This window comes from Panthera onca, chromosome C2, assembly GCF_046562875.1.
Source record: "Panthera onca isolate mPanOnc1 chromosome C2, mPanOnc1 haplotype 2, whole genome shotgun sequence".
In the NCBI taxonomy this organism is placed as follows: domain Eukaryota; kingdom Metazoa; phylum Chordata; class Mammalia; order Carnivora; family Felidae; genus Panthera; species Panthera onca.
This window is the reverse complement of record NC_138347.1, coordinates 8,090,831-8,112,757: the sequence shown is the minus strand read 5'-3', so window position 1 is coordinate 8,112,757 and position 21,927 is coordinate 8,090,831. Positions and strand designations below refer to the sequence as shown.

General features: G+C 38.1%; 1 protein-coding gene across 13 annotated transcripts in view; it reads left to right on the top strand.

The window, feature by feature from the left end:
- Positions 1 to 21,927, top strand: part of DYRK1A (dual specificity tyrosine phosphorylation regulated kinase 1A) — a 150,377-nt gene that overhangs the window by 50,242 nt on the left and 78,208 nt on the right. For 11 of the 13 annotated variants that reach the window (XM_078452785.2, XM_078452791.2, XM_078452786.2 and 8 more), the window contains one exon: positions 4,362 to 4,447. The exons of the other annotated variants lie outside the window; for them this stretch is intronic. In XM_078452785.2, coding sequence (XP_078308911.1) covers positions 4,438 to 4,447 — 10 coding nt within the window. In that variant the 5' untranslated portion in view covers positions 4,362 to 4,437. The remainder of the gene's footprint in view (positions 1 to 4,361; positions 4,448 to 21,927) is intronic. 13 annotated transcript variants of the gene reach the window in all.

Genomic DNA, 21,927 nt, shown 5'->3' with positions numbered 1-21,927 from the left:
AATCAGACATAGACACCCTTTGATTCTTGGATCTTTGTAATTTCCTCATGACTGTTTCAGTGCTTATTAACGAGGGGCATTTTGGTGTGAGACCAGAGTCCACAAGCTGTGACCTTAGGCCAGGTAGGCTAATCTCTGAATTCGCTCTCCTCATTGATGAAATGGAAGTAACATTGCCCACTTGTCGGGCTGTCAGGAGGTGAAGTGTGTCAGCCTGTGTACAGTGTCTCAGTTGAGTGGTTGGTGCGTAGTGTTGAGCAAACGTTTTTTTTTTCCCTGTCGTTTTGCACAAGATTTCTTTGGGATTCTCCTGTGCTTTTTGCCTTCTTAATTTTTTTAAGACGATGACTGTTTCTAGGGGTTTTGGTGGAGTCCTAAATCGTCTTGGTTTTAAGGATTTCACCTGAAATCCCGGTTAGCGAAAATGCTTTTTTGTCTGTGTTATTTGGTCCTCTTATTGGGAATTAGAATTAATAGATTTCTTTTCCTTGTGTTAGGTTATCAAAACCATATTTAAAACTTTTCTTTTTGCTTTGACTCCTTTGGTTATCATGACTCTAGAAAACGTGTTCCTAAAATTGTTACGTGGAAAAAGAAGACATTTCTTGTCTCTTCCTTAATGTTAGCGTAAATGAACAGAAATTTACAAGGAACGCCAGTCACAGGATAGTTTTTCGATAATCATGTTGTAATTTCAGTGCATGGAATCAAATTGTAGATCTGCCAGCTTAGTTGTCCCCGATTTCATTTTTGTAGCCTGTTCTGTCTTGGGAGTGGGTAGCTTATTTTCAGATTGGCATCTTCTGAACTATCTAAATTGCCCTTTTAAATCCTATTGTGTATTATATTTTATTTTTTCACGTGGATGAATTTTTTTTTTAAAGTTTATTTATTTTGAGAGGGCAGGAGGGGCAGAGAGAGAGGGAGAGAGAACCCCAAGCAGGCTCTGCATGGTCCTTTCAGAGCCCAGTGCGGAGCTCAGTCTCACGAACTATGAATGAAATCATGACCTGAACCACAATCGAGAGTCGGACCCTCACCTGACTGAGTCACCCAGGTGCCCCTGGATTAAATGTTTTAATTGTGAAATACACATGTGCGAATATACATACCATGCAAAATTAAAAGATGTTTAAAAAACAGCTGTGTGCTTCCACACGGCTTAAGAAATAAAACAGTCCCTACCAGTACTTCCGAAGCCTGTGTCGGGCTGATTCTTTTCACCTGCTGCTTGTGATATACCTAATTTATTTTGAAACTGCATACACTTTTTAGTTGTATGTCATTATAAAACATTGTGACATCAGAGAGGAGACGTTGTATCTTCCACTTAGTTCATTAACTCCTGAGTTAATCTGGATTTGCCATATGAAGCTAATGCGCTCATTTCAAACACAGTTTTGCCGATCTTGATCTTTGAGGATTAGCATTAATTTTCTAAATCTCAATCCGTCACTGCTTTTAATTAGGTGTCTCAGGGTTCTCCCTCGCTCTCCTTCACCTTATCTCTCCCTCCTTCCCTCTGTAGAGAGAGACCCGTACTAACAGATGGAGTCTGACGCCTACCTGGGCATTCCGTGCATTTAAACTTCCATGCGTTGAAATTCTGTCTCTGCAGATGTGCTCTAGGTTACTTTCATGCAGTGATTTTCAGACAACTAAACAAATGGTGTGTAGGTTTAGCTTCAAAAATCAGTTAAGCTCAGTTTCTGGATTGTTCATAGACCGTTTTATTGCCTTTGGCAAAATGTTTGCTAAAACATACTCTAAAAGATCTTGAGGATTATAGGAGGTTCCCGTGGTAGGGAGAGTAGAGGCTTTTCATTAGCATCTAATTGAGCGCCATCATTTGTGAATGACTCCATTTGTAGGGGGAAAGGTGAAAAATTCACTGTGGGTTTTTCTCAGAAGAATGTAAAATATGACTGGATTTTCAGACTTTAGAAAGAAAATTGTGTTTGTAGCTTGCAAAGTCCATCTGGTGTTCGCTGTTACCTACTTATTGTCATAAAACCCTGACCTCGTAGGAGCAGATTTTTTTTGAAAAGTGACCGGCCTGAAGGATATATGGAATTATCGGTAGAATCTTAATTTCAAGTAGTCCAAGGTCAAGACTTACGGAGTTTATTATCGCTCAGTAGATGACGGTTTGGTTGCCGCGTGTGTCCTCAGCAAGTTTCGTAACTTGTAGAGATGCTTTCCCCGTTGCTAAAGGCTGCTTTTCAAATGAGTGGTGATTAATGGATGACTTTTCTCAATTGGACAGGCTTGAGGCATGCTTCTTCCGATCCTCAGATACGCAGTCCGTTGTGCCACTGGCCTGCCCGCATTTCTTACCTTTAGATATTTAATACAGTGATGGAATAATCTGCTAATTTCTAACTGCTTTTAGTAGAATAAAAAGACTGCTAATGCTTTACCTGCTTTTGCTTTTTTTCTTATGAAGTATGAATTATTTTTCTCTCGTATCAGTAGTGTCTATCCTTTTGAAACCATTGAAGTTGGCAAAGTGTCGGTAACATTGTAAGTTAACATTTTATAGGTGAAGAATGTGATGTTAAGAACCCAAGAGATTTGATAGTATATAATTCATAGCTAGAGATTTAATTCACATTTCTTGTCTCCATGGTCTATGCTGGAATTGTAAAGACTTGACCATTCATGAGTGAAAAATTTTTAGAAGAGTATGTCTTTGATATAAAAATCCTTAATCTTGAGGTTTCAAGTATTATTTTTTAAATAAAACTATTTTGAGATAGTACTTCAATGTTCATCCCTCTACCTGTCCATACCCACCCCCTCAAAGTGGGTACCAGTCGGTTCCATGTCTGAGGTTTTACTGTAGAATCTAAACTGGAAAAGTGGTTCTTTAGAAGTGGAGTCTGGAATATAGGTAGTGATTTTAGACATAAGCGGTTCCTAAGTTACAGATAATTCATACATTTAAACCTCTGTCGCCGAGCTGCTCTTTCCAGTTGCTGCTATTTGGAGTACAAATGTCAAGCTTTCAAAGAACTTGGGAGTTCAAAAATAGAAGGAGAAATGAGTGAAAAGCAGACATATTTGAGGGCAGTAAATACACATTCAAATCTGTGACCATTTGCCTACAAACGTTCTTCTTCAAACAAGCTTGGTTGTTTTTACCTTTATTTTGTAACGTGATTAGAATTCTACCAATTAGGGGTTCATTTGGACTAACTCGCATCCTTGTTGAAAGTTGCAAATATTAAAGTGAATTATTTCCGTCTAGTTGATTTCTTTCTGTCACATACCTGACGTGAATCACACTGAGGCAGTAGAAGTTTTAGATAATAATTTAGGAACACAGAACTTACTTAGGAGAAAGGATTAGGAAGCAGGATGATTGGGATTCCCTAATGTAAAATTTAGGGAATTACAGACATCAGGATCGGAGAGAGTGCTAACAAAGAAAAACAACCTAGTTTAGACTTTGTTCAGACAGGGAGAGGATCTGCAATTGTATTCTAAGGGGTCCTCAGTGCCCATGACCAATAATATCTTTCAGTATCACTTAAGTTCCTTTTGGCTGGCCTGGGAACTTGGCCAACGTGAGCAGCATTACTTCATTAGTAATATTTACTGAATTCCACAGTATCCGTTGAAAAAGTAGGTTTGTAGACTGAACTCATTTATAAGTTAGGTTGTAGCCTGTCCTTGTCCTTGTCTCTTGTCTGTTATCACCTGCTCTCAGCTGATAACATTGCGGTTGCCATTGCTTTCCCATCAGTCACTATAAAATTTGCTGCTCATTTGTGAAATACCAATGGAAGCAGTAAATAGGAAGTCCGGTGCAAGACTTACAGTAAAGTAAGAGAAGCCACTTGGGGAGCAGAAGCGGCCTGTGGGCTTAGGTGGGGGCAGTTGAGCAGTGTCTCAGAACTTCATTGACAAATAACCTTGGTAGATTGACAAGTTAATCTTAACCGTCAAGCAAATCGAACTACCTCTGATAGTAAGCCATGATGAGAAGTAAATTCACATTCATACTGATTTGTGAATTGATGGTTATTACAAAATGTACATTTCCCCCCAGATAAATTACATAGAAGAGTGAAATATTGACTTTATTTCATACCTAGAAATGCCTGAAGTTTACATTGGTGGTAGACAGATTTTTGAAACCTTTTCTCCCTGGCAATGGAATACATTACATTATATATATGTATAATGGATTTTCATTAATGAAAATTATTTTCAAGTAAGCTTAATAAATGTTAGTGTACAAGTTTACAGTCACTGTATCTCTGTTTTGGGGATTGTAGTTACGTTAGATGTTCCTCAATTAGGGGTGATTGTCTTGCATCCTTATCTCTTATCATAATCTGTTTTTCTTCACACAGTGTTATAGTTTTGCTGCTGGACTCTTCCCTCCCTCCCCCCACCCCATCAGGATGATATGAGACTTGAAAGAAGACGATGCATACAGGTGACTCAAGTTTTGAAATACAGTAAAGCTATGGCTGTCTGAGCGAATGTGGGAACTGGTGCTGTATTTTGAATGTGGGTGCTTTCTGATAAACATCGTAGTGGGGGGAATTATATTTAGATCGATAAATACAAAGATAGTTGTGATATTTAATAAACTTGACTTTGGAATCTGTTTGATATTAGTGACTGAGTAGTGTGGTATTAACACAAGTACAGCATAGTAATTGCTAGTACTTGACTTTTTCAAAAGTGGTTGGTTGGCTAATACTTTGGTAAAAATTGAAGCACTTCTGTCAAAAACAAAAAAATATTCACCTTTATGGTTGAATGCATGTTTCCTTCAGCTCCCCATTAGGATTGAGCAAATCTTTTAAGGGCATACAGAGTAGGTGTTCGTGTATCTAAATTCAGACTGACAGTTAAAGTAAGGATATTATACCCATATGTATGATTCCTTGGAAAAATAAAGTCTGGGATTTTGTTTTTTTCTTCCCTTGTTCCCTCCTTCATCCTTTCCTCCAGCCCTCTCTCTTTCTCTTCTTCCTTCCTTCTTTCCTTTCATCCTTTTGTTATTTGTATTTACATGGGAGAAGCAGTATAAAGGCATTTTTGAAAGAGTATTTTTGATTGAGTTACTAATTGAGGTGATCTTATTAATGGAAAATGGAAAAATGGAGGCTAGCCCATCTATGGCTGTGTTCACACTCTTGAAACTACAGGGTGGCTGATGGATAAAGTGGTAACTTTTAAACTTGTATATTCTTTAAATCACACTGATTGTGAGGCTTTTTGTTGAACCAAGTGCCTTATATTTATAGACTTTGTCAGGATAGTCTTATTGGGTTATATTTATAAACTGTTTGAAAATGTGGTCTTTAACTGGGAAAGAAGTAATGACATAAACCTTACATAGAGATTTAATCGCATTATTGGTGTAGCTCTTAAAGTTTTTGTGACTGGTTTTTGTTTTTGGTGATCTATGCTTTCTAAAGGAAAAAAATTACCTTTTTGACTTTAGAGTGGGATTCAAAAAAATGTCTCTACTATTTTGAATGAAGAACTGTGTTTTGAATATATTTTTAAATGAAATTGTAGATGAAATAATGTTTTACATTAATGCGGGATTCACAGAATCTTCTGGTAATTCTTTTTTAAGTAAAAGGTGATTGGGTAATCCTCTTTGATCCGTCTCTCCGACGTGCGCCCTAGAGCTGCCCCGTGTACACGTTCTGGCTGAGGGGCTCGTAAAGTCATCGTGGTGCCGAGGCTGAGTGTCACTGTCCTAGAGAAATGAGTAGGAATATTTACGGAGAAAAACTTTAGAATTTGATGAAAATTTTGTTGTCTGATTTTGTAAGTTTGACCTCTTGGTGCCGGAACAGTTTTCAGCACTGTCGGCCCGCGGATTGCTCGTCGGGCACCATAGGGCACATTGGCTTTCCCAAGTAGGTGTTCGCTTTCAACCGAGGTTAGTAGAGACACCAAGCATTTGTGGGGTATCTCCTGGATTTATCCATGAATAGTTAATGATTTTGGTTGGAGGTGTTCCTGCATGAAATTTTGAGGTCGTGGCAAAGTTGCTCTTTTCTTTCTCCTTTAATCTCTGTGAGATACAAAGGGTTCCCAAACAGCCCTTTTTCTTGAAAGGCTTATGGATGGCATGAGGTGTCTAAAGAGTAAAAACAGTTTATTATAAAGGTTACCTAGTCACTTTTATGAATGCCGGAACACAAAAATTCTACGAAGATTCGATTTACGATCTAATGCGGGCTCTCTCATTTGGCCTGGTGTTCTTTAAAAGTTATCAACACTTGGCGGCTCATGAGGGAAAAACTCAAGAAGGAAGATCTGGCTTTCTCTACATACGTATTAGCTGTTGCTGTATTTCCCTTTTAATGACTTAAAGGTTAGTAATTTTTTTTGAGCACGAAATTAGCAGCTGTCCTGATCATCATTAATTAAGGCAGCAGTCACTCTTGTGTTCCTGTGCACACATTTTATTGTACTTCACCTGATAGAACTTGACCACACAAACGCTCACGAGGAGTTCTCCCGTGAAAGCTATTTCTGGAATGCTGCTGCGTACTCGAAAGTGGGTGTTCTGTTCTCCCTAGGCTTTCATGGCACTGACTCTCTCTGTTGGTTAGATGCTACGACGCCCTGCTCTGTCATCCCACTTGGGTGGTTAGGTGTGGGTCCAGAGCTGCTAGAAAGTGTGTTGAGCTAGGTGTTGACTGATGATTGGTCTTTCAGAAGCAAAGGCTTTAATAATAGATTTTTCTTGAGCACCAAGCTAAAGTCAAACTTCGATGCTCCGCTAGTACTTGTGTATATGGGTATTCTCATACCCTTTAGATTTGAGGGTCTTTTTGCATATTGAAAAATAAGACCATAAATGAAGCAAAATTGAATTGTTTTTAAATGCGGGGACAAAAAATTATCTGTGGCCAAACAACTATTGGGCTCACGTTTGCCTTGTACCGGCTACTGTAACGTACTGTGACAGGTGGCCTGCCCACAAGGATCCCTGTGCCTAGAAGCTAAGGGCACCGTTCAGTTGGGGAAGTGGGAAGATATGTAAACAAACGCTGCAGTGGATATTTGTCATCAGTTCTTAAAACTTCTGTATTGAATTCAAGGCCTTAGAGTAAAACCAGAAAGCTCTCTTTGGTTAACAGCACTCGCAGTACTTGGCCCTCACCTGACCCCCACGTGCCGACGTTTCGCGAATCTACTTTCGTGTCCTACTCCTTTCTCCTGAGCTCCAGACTCCCGTGGCTGCCCCCTGGCTGTCTGTTCTGCGCACATCCCTGCCCTCCCATTCATTCCCGTTAGAGATGAGTGACAGTCTACCCAAGCACACCGTCCTCCTCGGAGCCTCGGAGCATTCTTTATCCTTGTGAATTAAGAGGTAACCACGTTTCACTTATTCAAGATGCAGAGGGGCACTTGGGTGGTTCCGTTGGTTGAGCTTCGGACTCTTGATCTCAGCTCGAGTCATGATCTCAGGGTCATGAATTCGGGCCCCATGTTGGGCTCCACACTGGGCATGAGCCTACTTAAAAAAAATAAAAGATGTAGAATCACTTCTGAGATTGCATTTGGAAAATGCACTGCCTCAGAGATTATGGTGTACATTAATATAAAAGCTCTTGCATGTTTTTTTCCAGTTTGTTGGATAAAAGGACCTCCCACCTTATTTGTTACTTATGCTCGTGAGTATCCAATGGAACATAATTTGTGGAAAGCTGTTGGATACAGCAGTCCATACCATGCTTGATGTTGGCATCGTCTTTAACAATTAGGATTGTCGAACAATAGTCATAGGTTAGTCATTTTAAAACTTGAAAGAGTTCTGGAACATATAGAACTACAACTCTTTTAAAAAGGTGGAATGCCTTGGAAATTACTTTAAATTGTGCTGATTTGCTCATAGGGTCTTTGTCATATTTCTTAAGCGTATGAATTTAAGTGCTTCAAACTAATATGGCAGAATTTGAAACTTTAGATTCTCTAATTCATCTTATTATTTATTTATTTAAAAAAATTTAATGTTTATTTATTTTTGAGAGAGAGAGAGAGAGACAGAGTGCGAGCAGGGGAGAGGCAGAGAGGGGAATCACAGAATCTGAAACAGGTTCCAGGCTCCAAGCTGTTGTCACAGAGCCTGATGCGGGGCTCGAACCCACAAACTGCGAGATCATGACCTGAGCTGAAGTCGGACACTTAACCGACTGAACCACCCAGGCACCCCTCTAATTCATTGTAAAATGTGAGTTTTCTAGGGCAAGGTTTCCATATTTAATAGTCGTAGGAGTATGGCATATTATTAGGGTAGCAGTTAGAAGTCAGATCTGTAAATTAAAAGAAAAAATGAACTTTTAAATCTCATTCAGATGTAGGGTGCATTGGGTTTGCACATTTTAATATTTTGGCACATAACTGCCAGTTTGCCTCCTTTCGGGATTGTTCTTCACACAGCCCTGTGCATCTGGTCTTTATGTTTTTCCCTTCTGTAGCTTCTACTCATTTCTTAACCCTGGGCAATCAGATTCCACTTCTAATAATTGAACAAATTTATTGTTTTTGGTGAATGGTAAATCCATTGGATTTATGTTTTGCTCTCAGTCTGTTACTTTTTCTCCCTGTTTATTAAGTAATACGCAGACACTGAAGAAATTTGGAAATTTGTAAGAATAGAGAGAAGTAGGAGGAAGTTCCCAAAGTTCTGTCCAGTTCACACTGGCACGTTTCCTTTCAAGTTTTTGTTTTCTGTGCCACTTTTGACACTCAGGATGGTGTGCTTGGGTTAGAATGTATTTTATGTTATTTACATACTCTCTTTTTTTGGCTTAGCATTGGATCATAAATATTCCCCTGTGTCATCGAAAACTTAGCTAACTTAGTGATCTGCTGTCAGATCACTTGAAACTCGAAGCAAATCTGGAGCATTCGGAACTGTAGCTTTTTTGAGGGTGAAGTACTTTTGGAAATGCACTTTAAAGTGTGCTGATTTGAGGATATTTCATTAGGTGATCATTTCCTAGTTGGATATCTCCTATTTGACATTGTTTTTAAATTTTTCTTTTCCTTTTTTATTTTAAAGTACTAACATCTGTGCACAAATGTTTGGTTATGTGTTAAATTACTTTCTTATAATTGAGTCCTAGGAGTGTGAGTATTGGGTTATAGAGTTTTGAAAACTTTTAAGGCCCTTGATACAACTTTTCAGAAAACTCTTTGGTAATATGTACCAATTTATACCCACTCGCATTACATGAATGTGTGTCTTTGGATACATCTTTGTGAGCGTTGAGTTTTATAGTTAAAAATAACTCTAATTCAGCTGGCAAAAAGAAGAATCTCCTATTTTAGGAAATACAAAAGTAATAGTGTATACTCAATAGAGGAAAAAGTTTTAAGTGCTTCAGAAATGTCTAAAGTAATAATTGGTGCCTGGCTGGTCGGAAGAGCATGTGACTCTTGATTTCGGGGTCGTGAGTTCAAGTCCCACAGCAGGTGTGGAGATTACTTAAATAAATAAAACTTAAAAAAAAAAGAAACGCATAAATTAGGCAACAAAGCTAATAGTTTGGTAGATATTCTCCTCCCAGGTTCTGTCTTTCTAGCAAGTCATTTTTATTTAATGCTTTTACGGCATTTGCACTCGTTCGCTTAACTGTTGTTTTGTCCCACCTGGTCTGACAGTTCCCCAAGGTCAGATGGCTATGGCTTATTCTCTTTGTGTACCCTGTGTCTGTTGAGCAGGGTTCCTGGGACATAAAAATGGCTCGGTGAATTCTTTGCAAAAATAGTAACTTTTGCCATCCTTATCCCTAAATAATATTTTAATGTGAGTGTCTGCTCTGATAAATTTCTTAAAATGGCTTTAAGACTTCCACATTATCTTCCCTCTCCTCTCCCTTTAGTATTTCATGTTTGTATTATTTCAGCTTCTAATCGCTAAGTGGAAGCAGTTAATGATGATATGACTAAATATCACATCAAAGAACATACGATATTTACGGGAACGATGAGAAAGCTAAGGGTAGCCACATTGCAGAGTTGAATTTCTTAGTCCTTAGGGCCTTTGTTCTAAGACCCAGGTGAGAGCAGATAAACTTACATTTGTTAATTTTAGACTTTAGGGATACTTACTATACGTATCTCCAAAGAATGTTTGAGTTCTGGGAAGATGACAGCAGGACATAGTTTTTTGAATCTCCACAGTTTTCTCTAAAAACAAAGTAACTAGAACAGCGAAACGGATACCTCGTGGACACCACCTCTACAAGATGAAGTGAACGGTGTCCCCACAAACCCCAATGCAAGTGGGTGAGGGCCAATCTCCAGTAACTTACAAGACGTGCACGGTGTCCGTGCTTGTACAGAAGGAGGCAGCAGGCCGTCTGAAGGGCCCGAGAACAGGAGAAACGCAGGATCGCCAGCAAAAACTCCCTGGAAAGGGTGGCCAGCAAATTTGAGAACAGTAGCGGAGACAAAGATGTTTTCAAGTTTCCAGGATATATGGGGCGCGTGGCGAGTTCTGAGGGTCCGAGCCGTCTGGTCCCTATGAACTTTCAAAGACAGTTGAAGCTCCTTTCCTGGCCAAAGCTCTGCACTTGAGTAGACACTGCTGGGAACGGAATCCAAAATAAGCAGGATGGCGACGGTGGAGGCAAAGGGAAAAAAGGTCGGATGAAGTGAGGGAAGGTGAACACACAGGAGATCTCACTTACGAGGCTGTATTTCAGTACCCTTCATGGAGACATAAAAGGACCAAAACCAGAAAAGTTCTTCAGTTTTCTAAGTTTTTTTTATTTTAGGGGTGCCTGGGTGACTCAGCTGGTTAAGTGTCTCACTCTTGATTTCGGCTCAGGTCAGGATCTCATGGTTCGTGGGTTTGAGCCCTGCATTGCGCTCTGCACTGACAGCGTGGAGCCTGCTTGGGATTCTCTCTCTCTCTCTCTCTCTCTCTCTCTCTCTCTCTCTCTCTCTCTCTGCCTCTGCCCCTTCCTGTGCTCATGGTTTCTCTTGCTTTCACAAAACAAATAAGTAAAACTTAAAAAAAAAAAAGTAAAAATAAATGTTTTTTATTTTACACGAAAATGAGCAACAGGCAAGGATTGCAGTCATATTTCCCACAGAGCTTTTGTAAGAAGAAAAGAATAAGGAGCAGAGTAATATTTGTGCAGACAGTGAAAGCGTGACAGAGAGAAATGTCCATAAAGCTAATGAAAACGATACCTAGTGTTTTAGAAGAAACCCAAACAAATTTAGAAAGCGATATGAATATGAATATAAATCCGGATAGAAATCCTAGAAATGTGGTGGTAACTGAAGAAACAGGGAGAAAGTCATTAATAAAAATCTAGAAGCCTAATCTAGAAGGAACACAAGAATGAACAAACACAATAAAGAATTTCTTTTTTTTTTTTTTTATAAATTTTTTTTTTTTTTAACGTTTATTTATTTTTGAGACAGAGAGAGACAGAGCATGAACGGGGGAGGGGCAGAGAGAGAGGGAGACACAGAATCGGAAACAGGCTCCAGGCTCTGAGCCGTCAGCCCAGAGCCTGACGCGGGGCTCGAACTCACGGACCACGAGATTGTGACCTGAGCCGAAGTCGGACGCTTAACCAACTGAGCCACCCAGGCGCCCCCACAATAAAGAATTTCTTTAGCGAACTGGAGATAAATAGAAAAAAAAAATTAAAAAAGAACTGAAGAAAAATAACCATCTAGAAAAAGGTGACAGTTATTAAAGACAGGCAGTAAGGTTTCAACATATAGTAATAAGAAATCCTAAAGAACAAAAGTAATGAAACTTAATATATACTAAAAGTTAAATTTCCTGAAATTAAAAAAAAAAAAAAAAAAAAAGGATTTGCCACCACATTTTGAAAAGGTATGTTGTGTACTTGTGTCATATGGGTCCAGAAATGACCCAACATGTAGACATATTTTTAAAAAATTACTGGACTTAAAAGATTCTTGGTGGGCGCCTGGGTGGCTCATCAGTTGAGCGTCTGACTCTGCTTCAGGTCATGATGTTGCAGTCTGTGAGTTCGAGCCTCGCATTGGACTCTGTGCTGACAGCTCAGAACCTGGAGCCTGCTTTGGATTCTGTGTCTCCCTCTCTCTCTGTTCCTCCCCCACTCACATTGTCTGTCTGTCTCTCTCAAAAGTAAAGATTAAAAAAATTAAAAAAAAAAAGATTCTTGGGGTATCTAGGCAAAGACATAAGTCATTATTAAAGGGAAAGAATAGGGGTGCCTGGGTAGCTCAGTTGGTTAGGCATCTGTCATCGGCTCAGGTCATGATCTCATGGTTCGGGAGTTCAAGCCCCACACTGGGCGCCGGGCTGACAGCTCAGAGTCTGGAGCCTGTTTCAGATTCTGTGTTCCTCTGTCTGTGCCTACCCCACTCATGCTCTGTTTGTCTTTCTCTCTCTCTCTTTCTCAAAAAAAAAAAAAAAAGTTAAAAGTTTTTTTTAAGGATTTAAAAAAAAATAAAGGGAAAGAATAATTAGATTACTTGATTTTGATAGTAACACTTTATGCCAGAAGCAGTGGGGTAACATTTACTATTCTCAACAAAAACAAAAAAAGAAAGCCTGGAATTTTATATCCAGCTAAATGGACTAAACTATAAAAACAGACAAAGTGTTAGGAACACAGGTATGAATTTGGGGAACTTTGGTTTCTTTTTGAGCACTTCTTGAGGACTCTACTAGAGAATAAACTTGGGCAACCCAGAAAGACTGCAGGGACATGGATAGAAGGGGAGCGTTAAACAGATGCTTGTGGAACTGAAAAATGAATGATGGTTATCTGTGAGTGTGTTCTAGAATGCCCGTGCTCTCTGCAGTGAAGGTGCAGTTCAAATAACTGGAAAAATGAAAGAAGAAAGTTGCTGATTGCTTCATAGTTCTTCATGGGGAGTAAAAGGGTAGTACTTCAAATGAGATGCTCAGAGGAGAGGACAGTTTAGGGGAGACCGTTACTCGTTAAATTTCGGTGAGGATTTTAAGTAGGGAAATCAGCGGGGCCTACTTCTTCAACTCAAGACACATAATGAGAGGGAAGGAAAAGAGAAGAGGTTTGGGGCTGGCTATGCCAGAAATATGTTAATATAGAACTGACTATCAGAACAAAGTACAGAGCTCTAAACCTGTTTCTTGTGGAGAACTAGAGAAGCATAACGATGGTAAGAATACCTTGTAATACACAGAGTACATGGTGTGTACATAGCACACGCCCAGGAGATGTGCTCTTACTTTTATGATTAGTGTTCTCACCCCATCCAGTCGTTACCGTACTATTTATGTGTATTGGGGGCTTGCATTTTCTTAAATTTCCCCTGAATTTGAGAAATTGGGATGTCTTTTCAAACTACACGTTAATGTCCCAAACTTTATGTTAGGCTTGTATCACCAGAGTTAACAGTCCGTTCTAATTCATATCTCATTTACACAACTTAAAATTTGTTTTGAAGGAGTGTTTTGTCTATTATTGGGATTATGCTACTTTGTGGCCTATGATTTGGACTGTGGAATTAGGCAGAAAGCATTTCCAGGAGCAGGGTAGGCGGAAGGGGAAAAACTGTGATGGGTAAAGGGTGTTATTCTTGGAACCAAGATAGCTGAAAATTAACATTTTGCTTTTTCATACTTACGAAATGATGAATGTATAACATCCATTTTTACATGAATATCTTGTTGCATTTATTATATTTTTCAACAATATCCTTCAAAATTGAAAGATACCTGAAATACTTAAGCTCTTCTTTTTCCCCATTGAGTAAGACACAACATGTTTGTAATTTTTTTCTTCCTTTGACAGCAGGGACTTTTTCCTATCCCCTCACCTTTTTTATAAGGTGGGGGGGGGGCGGGGGCGCACGCACGTGTGTGTGTAACTATTCCATGAAACATAATTTATGTGCCATAAAAATTTATTCATTTTATGAGTAAATTTGAGTTTTTGTTGAACTAGCACGATTGTGCAGCTCTCACTACCACAATCCAGCTTACATACTGTTACTTAAAAATAACTCAAGTTCAGGTAGAACTTCGTTAAAGAAGACAGTGAAAGTCACCAGTGATCCTAACATTCAGATTTACTTTGTGTGCTTTGTGGCTCCTTTAGACCATATTTAAGAAACAAAATCGGGGTCATATTTTACTTTTTATAGTCTTTTACAATTTCAACACTTCTCCATCATTAATATTCTTTTATAGCATCATTTTTAATGGCTAATTGGTATTCTACAAATTAGTTACTATTTAACCTATTCCCCATTGTTGCTAATTAGTTCGTAAATAATGTTTAAGTGAACATTATTGTGTAGTCTTTTTGTTCCTCTTTGATTTATTGCCTTAGGTCTAATTCCTTGAAGTTGTAGTTGTTGAATTAAAGGATATGTACATTTTAAAAGACTTACGATACATATTTTCAAATATGTTTTAAAGTACAATTGTCACTTCTACCAGTTACACATCAGAACTTTCCCATGCTCTCGAATCCTGGCGATTTCAAAATGTTTGTTAATTTGATAGACACAGTAACTTAATTATTTTCCCTTGCACATGTTTGAATGTTAGTGAGACCGAATATGTTCTGTGTTATTCATGTGTTATGTTTTATGTTATTCATATGTGAGTTTCCTTTCAATATTCTTTGCCGGTATTTTTTTGAGGTTGTTGTTGTTGTTGTTGTTGTTGTTTTAATTTGTAAGAGATCCTCATTGAAGCTTTATTGTAATACCAAGAACTGTTACAAGCAATTTACATTTTTTTAATGCGTTTACTCTTCATGGTAACTCTGAGATAGGCATGATAAGCCCAGCAGGGATTAGGGGGCCTGCCCCAGGTTGATCCTGTGAAGCTAGGATTCAAACCTGGGAGCAAGCGTGACTCTAGACTCTAACCAGTTACTTAGTTACTGCCAATCAGACATTTTCCAGTTTGCATTTGTCTTTTTAATTTTTGTTCCCAGTGTCATTATACAGGATTTTAAAGTTTCTGTATGGAGAAACTAGGTCTTATTAGTGTAACACCTGGGACATAATAGATTCTCAAATATTTCTTGAACAAATGAGAACAAACCCATTAATAATCTGTTGATGGTGGTGACCTTTTATTTTCTGGATTGTATTTCCTCTTTTAAAGAGATTCCCAAGAGTTTCATAAATAATTTACTCTTTGGTTTCGATAAAATATAATAAGCTTATCTGTATTAGCTTTTCTGGAAAGTCTGTGGAAGTAACTGCTGCTTTAAAAAGGAACATTGTTCTTAGGCAAGTATGAGTTGTGAAGAATGTGTATTATCAACAGTGATTTGAATTGTAAATTCAAGTGAAATAAAATATGTGTTTTGGTTCTAGGAATAATTTGATGAAGTTTGGTTTTTGTAGTTTTAGAAAATGGGTAGATTTGGCCACTGTTTAAAAAGATTTTTGAATAAATTGTGGTTTACTTTAAGAAGTAACAAGCTGTAAAAGGAAAGCCCAAACTAAGAAAGCTGAAGTAAAAAGTTATTACGGTTTAAGATTTGGATATTGTAGATTACTTTCTCTAAAGGTGTGTAATTTAAGATTTTACCTCTTTCTAAAAGGTTTTGTCTTCCTTTTCCTTTGATGTTTGACATCAGGCTACTTTGTAGTCTTTCTTTAGTTTGGTCAAGACCTGTATATCCTTCATGCTAGTCTTTTTAAAACGTGTAGCATCTTGGGGCGCCTGGGTGGCTCAGTCAGTTAAGCGTCCGACTTCGGCTCAAGTCATGATCTCACAGTTTGTGAGTTCGAGCCCCGCGTCGGGCTCTGTGCTGACAGTTTGCTCAGAGCCTGGCGCCTGCTTCGGATTCTGTCTCCCTTTCTCTCTGCCCCTCCCCCACTCACACTCTGTCTCTGTCTCTGTCTCTCTCAAAAATAAATAAGCATTACAAAAAAATTTAAAAAAACGTGTAGCATCTATATCGTTGAATGGATCTCTGTATTAGAGATTAGATTAGAGAGAAACACAGATTTATCTCCATTTTTATACACCATCCCCGAAATACACTCCATGGAATCAAGTACTCCAAAAAGCAGACACTTGAAAATGTAAATATTTATCTTCTTATTGTAAACCTAGATCTCCTTTCTGTAAAGTTATAAAAGTTAAAAAAAAATGTGTTGGATATTTGCTGTTTCTCTAACCTGCTCGTTACAACCAGCATTCTTTCCTCCTATTAGAAGTAGTATTTTTTAGGCTATGTTCAGCTGACATGTTAAAAATTCATTATTTGTACTTTTCCTCTGTATTAAGCAGTAATTACTCAGTTTACATGCGTATGCTAGTACTTCATTATGAAAGGAAAAAATAATCAGTTTTCCTTATTCTCCTTAGTGGTAAAATCACTTTTAATCTTAAATTTTTATTTTCATTTATTTTTATTTTTTTATTAAAAAAAATTTTTTTTTAACGTTTATTTTTATTTTGAGAGACAAGAGAGCTTGAGTGGAAAAGGGACTGAGAGCGAGAGACACAGAATCTGAAGTAGGCTCCAGGCTCTGGAACCCATGAACCGTGAGATCATGACCTGAGCCGAAGTTGGACACTTAACTGACTGAGCTTGAATTTTTCAATTCTTGAATTTTTCAATTCTTCCTTTGGTTACTTCTGTAACTGTAAATATAGTAATGTGTTTATAGCTCTGTTTTATTATTTAAAAAACTAATGACTGTCCTCCCAGAAAGACGAAATCGAATAGCTCTCTATGCTGCTTTTCTTCCTGCCAATTTGTCTTCTTCTAAGTTTTTTTTCTGGGGGCGCTTGGGTGGCTCAGTTGGTTAAGCATCCAACTTTAGCTCAGGTCATGATCTTGTGGTCCGTGAGTTCGAGCCCCACGTCGGGCTCTATGCTGACAGCTTGGAGCCTGGAGCCTGCTTCCAATTCTGTATCTCCCTCTCTCTGCCCCTCCCCTGCTTGCACTCTGTCTGTCTGTCTCTCTCTCTCTCAAAAATAAACATTAAAAAAAAATTAAAGGTTTTTTTTGTTGATTATGACTAAAATTTTATAAAACTGATTTAAACCTCTCTTTCTTGATCCATCACTTTTAGACAATTTCTCTTGATTTCCCAAGATACTCAGTGAGGGTTTTAGGACCTTTTTTATATTTCTTAACTACGTCACAGACTTTACCCACCAGATAGTCACTTTTACATTGTATGTACATAAGTGTATACACTTTTACGCACCTTTCCTTAACTAGAACTGAATCCCATGTTTTGTTTTTGAGATTCTTTTGAAAATTGAAAACAAAAAACTGTCCTGGAAAAGTGGAGAGAGGGAGATGTAAATATTGTGTCACTAAGTTTGTTCCACTCGTAGGTGAGATGCTAACCCTGGGACTCAGGTGTGGTGTTGGCAATATAATGGTTGGTTTTTTAAGAGGATTTAATTGTCTGATACTGTATGAGTTGATATGCATTGAACTTTCACCAGAAAGAACTTTTTTAAAAGCCTCAGATGCAGAGTAGTTGTTTATCACACTTGTCGTCACCTTTGGTCTTTACATGACCCTCCCCCCCCCCTTTTTTTAATAGTATTCTAATAGTAAATACCTGTGCACCCCTGTTGCCCAGCTCAAGAACTTCACTTCCTCTGCCATGTCAGCTTCTCCCCCTGTGAGAGGACTGCAGACAGGTTGGGTGTTTACGGTGAGCCATTGGACTGGCAGGCTTCAGTTCAGCAAGTATGAATTGGGGTCTTGGCAAGAAGGACTCATTTGTCCATTGCCAGGTTGAGGAGGCCCCAGCGAGAAGTATGGACTGCTGGATTGCCCATCTAGCCCTTCTAGGCACGTGACTTAGTGTCCTCACAGGGTCTTTCTTTGGCCTTAGCCTGGGTTTCAGTGGCTGAGACTCCGTGTGTTGACTAGTGGGTACTTCCTAGAGGCACCCGGAGAGGAGTGACCATGTGGCAGATAGTTGTCTTCTTTTTCTCCAGTTTTCCTTTCTCACCCAGGATGGCACTTGCCACTTCCACTGTGGTTTCTGGTGCCAGCTTTCAGCTGGAGGGCTGACATTCCTTTGATCGTTGGTATGATCCCATTGGCCTTTTGTCCTGAAGAAATCTGTCAGAATCTTTGGTTTACTGTTAAGTCCCTATTCTGTGCTTTAATTAATTGATTTTATTTTTGTGACTCCCTACTACCATTTTGGCGGATATTATGGACAATATGAACAAGTATGCTCAGTCTAGCTAGTGCTCTAGATTTTCTTTTTTAAAAGGACCCTCTTCTCCCATCTCAGGAAACTGAACTTCTAGGTGTGGTGTTGATTTCTTTTCTTGCTGGTAGTCTAAGAGGATTTTTTTAAAGCACTATTCCAATTATGGCCTTGGTTCTCTGTTTACTGGTGAATTCTGGTAGCACAGTTGACCCTCGAATGATGCAGTCAAAAATTCAAGTATAATTTTTGACTCTCCAAGAACTTTACTACTACTGTTAACTACTTAACTACTACTGTTGACCAGAATTGTTGCAGGTAATGTAAACAATCGATTATCATGTTTTGTTTTGTATGTTGTATGTATTGTATACTGTGTTCTTAAAGTAAGATAGAGAAAAGACCATGTTACTAAGAAAATCGTAAGAGAAAATACATTTACAGTACTCTGTATAAAAAAAAATCATGTATAAGTGGATTTGTGCAGTCAAACCCTTGTTCAAAGGTCAACTGTATAAAGAAGTAGGTGGCCTTTTGGTCTCAGGAAAACATTCCTGCTTTAAGTAGTATACTTTAAGTGTAGCACTTAAACTTGCCCATGTGAGAAGCAGCCGTGTTGAAAGTCAATACCTGTACTTCATTTTCTGCCTTTGTGACTTTTGGTTTGGGTCTGTTTGGAAGCACTTTTTTCTCTGTCCCTGATCTTTTCACATGTTTTACCTCCCCATGGACAGATACATGGCCTCTCTTTATTACCTTGAGTTTTGGAGGATGACTGCTTTTCTCTTTCAGGTGCTTCCCACGCAAAGCTCTTGAAAGTGAAATTTTCAGGGGTGCCTGGCTGTCTCAGAAGAGCATGCAACACCTTTTTTTTTTTTTTAATGTTTATTTGCTTTTGAGAAAGAGAGTGGGGAACAGAGGAATTCAAATGGGCTTCACACTGACAGCAGAGAGCCCTGTGTGGGGCTCCAACCCACAAACCATGAGATCATGACCTGAGCTGAAATCGGCTGCTCAGTCGACTGAGCCACCCAGGTGCCCCAACTATGCAACTCTTGATCTTGGGGTCATGAGTTTGAGCCCCATGTTGGGTGTAGAGATTACTAAAAAAAAATAAAGTGAATTTTTCATATTCATTAAAAAAATTTTTTTTTAATGTTTTTATTTATTTTTGAGGGAGAGACAGAGTGTGAGCTGGGTAGGGGCAGAGAGAGAGGGAGACACAGAATCCGAAGCAGGCTCCAGGCTCTGAGCTGTCAGCACAGAGCCCGACCCGAGGCTCGAACTCGGGAATCATAATAAGATCATGAGCGGAGCCGAAGTTAGATGCTTAACTGACTGAGCCACCCAGTTGCCCCTTTATTGTTCATTTTTAAAATAAGAATAAATATAAATCTGTCCTCTTGTTTTCACATGACATGGAAATTGACAAGTAAATATTTAATACAGTTTAAGGTGAAGGCACTTAACAAAGATGAAACTCTTTTATTGCCTTGATAAGCACAAGGCAAAATGGGTTTTTAACCCTCAACTTAATTTGTGAGAATCTTTTTTTGATTTAGCGATATGCATTAATAATGGTAATAGTTAAATAAAGGCCTGATCAGTCAACTTTTATATTTCCACAATACTTGGATGAGGGAGCAAAAATACATTTAATATAAAATAACGAGTATTGATAATGTTCTAGGAGTCTTTTTTGTTTCATCAGGGGAAGGAGGAAGAAGATGAAACCATACCCCACATTGAAATAGTTGATCCACAAGGGTAAAGAATATTCCAGGCTTTAAAAATTTATGTCTTTGGTACAGATTTAAATAAAAGTTTACCTTCTGTTTTTATAAGTGGACTTAATGAGAAGGAGGGGGTAAAAGAAAGCATGGAGATTCCTCTTAAGTTGGAGACGACAGATACTTGGCTTAATCTTTCGTAAAAGATGGTTAGCAAAACAGAATGGTGGCAGGCTCATTTTATGGAATGAGGTTTTACAAACTTGATTAAAGTAGTTGCCCAAAAATGTTTGAATATTTTTCCAGATTAGATGGCTTCAAATTAATCTACTTGCCATATTTTAGAATTATAAAGTTACATTGTATATCTCCCTAAAATACAAAATCGTTATGGTGTGATGTCATTTCAGAAAATCGTGGATGATTTATTATTTGGCCTAATAATGGCCTGTTCAGACATTGAGAGGTTGGAGGCTTCTTATATATATTGAGCATCATTAATTATCGATGAGAAGTTATTTAAATATATTTCTTTTTACCATATAGGGGAGAATGTAATTGGGATACTGTATTTAAAAAATTAATGATTAAATTATTCTTAGAAAACTTATTTTCTTTAGTAGGAATTGAATTCTAAAATATACTTTAGTAATGAAGGTTTATTTAGTGAGTTAACTATTTTTAAACATTTTAAGTGTTTAATTTTGGAATCTGATAGTACTAGTCATTGACACTTTCCTAAACTAAACTCCACAATTTAAGTAGCTTAAAAATTTTTTTGATAAACATTTTAAATTCAGGGTGTTTTATCCTGGAGTACCTGTAACCAGGCAGAGGATGTCTCCTTGGGTCTCTAGGCCACTAAAGAAAATAAAAGTGCCAAGGTTTTAATTTTTCCCCCTTCAAGGACAGGAAAGTTTCATGATATGAAGAATGTTTAAGAGGTGGACTAGGAAACATTCCTGTTTACATGGAAAATGCTTTGTTTACTGATGTTGATTGGAAGCTAGTCTTAGGATTGCTTTCCCAATGTGGAGGGAATAAGAGAAGCCTGAACCTGGGAGAACTAGCCAAAATGTTAAAGGCTCATGGACAAAAATGTGAACTAAATTGATTTAAAAATTTTCTCTTATTTCTCTTCTTGCCTTTGTCCTTACTATTAAAGGAGGTTTGTAAGCATTCCAAGTAGTTAAGCACACCAGATGATACCTAAAGTTTGAAGTGAAGTGACATTGAGTCTTTCAGGGAGTGGATTAAATGCTTTGGGTTTGAGAGTGATTTTCAAACTTTTCTTAAGCCTTGATTAGTAGATGCTGTAGGTGATGGCATGGGGAATGATTCCGAGCTACTCTTTTTTGAAAGCTTATATTTAAATATAATTTTCGTATGTGCGGGTAAACCAAGATACTTATTGATTCCTGACTGATCTATTGATTATTCATAGATACTGTTTGAAGATGGTTTGAGAGGGCTTTGATTTTCATCTATAGATAGGATCTTTTATGCACTATTTTTCTAAAAAGCATAGTTTCTTTTTTAATAGAATGAGAGGTTAGTATTAGATGATTTTTAAGCTTTCTTCCACCTTTAAAGTTCAGTAATTGATCTCTCTCCTCCAAGAAGCTGACTCTGGTTTGGTTTTATTGGACTTTAAGTGGTTTTCATCCAGAATCTCTAAGTGGAGAGAACATGAGAAGAAGTTAGGAGACAATTATGGGTGGTGGGTGCTTGAAGATGGTGAAGTGGCTTCAGTTTTCTTAAAGGGGAAGATAGTATGCAGTGATATAGGACCAACATGCTGTTTTCTTTCAGTCTCGTGCTCAAAATCTGCTCTGTGTCTTAATTCAGTGTAGTTTTCAAATGCTGAAAGTCTTTCTGGAGACATTTACAGACATTGTGTGGAAAAACAGATTTTAAAATCACTAACTTCCTTGGTATGGGATGAATCTGTACTCCATTTAGAAGGAGAGAATTGCTAGGATAGGTGGGACAAGTTGATCTATTTTAAAATAAAATTGTATCTTTTATGAAGATA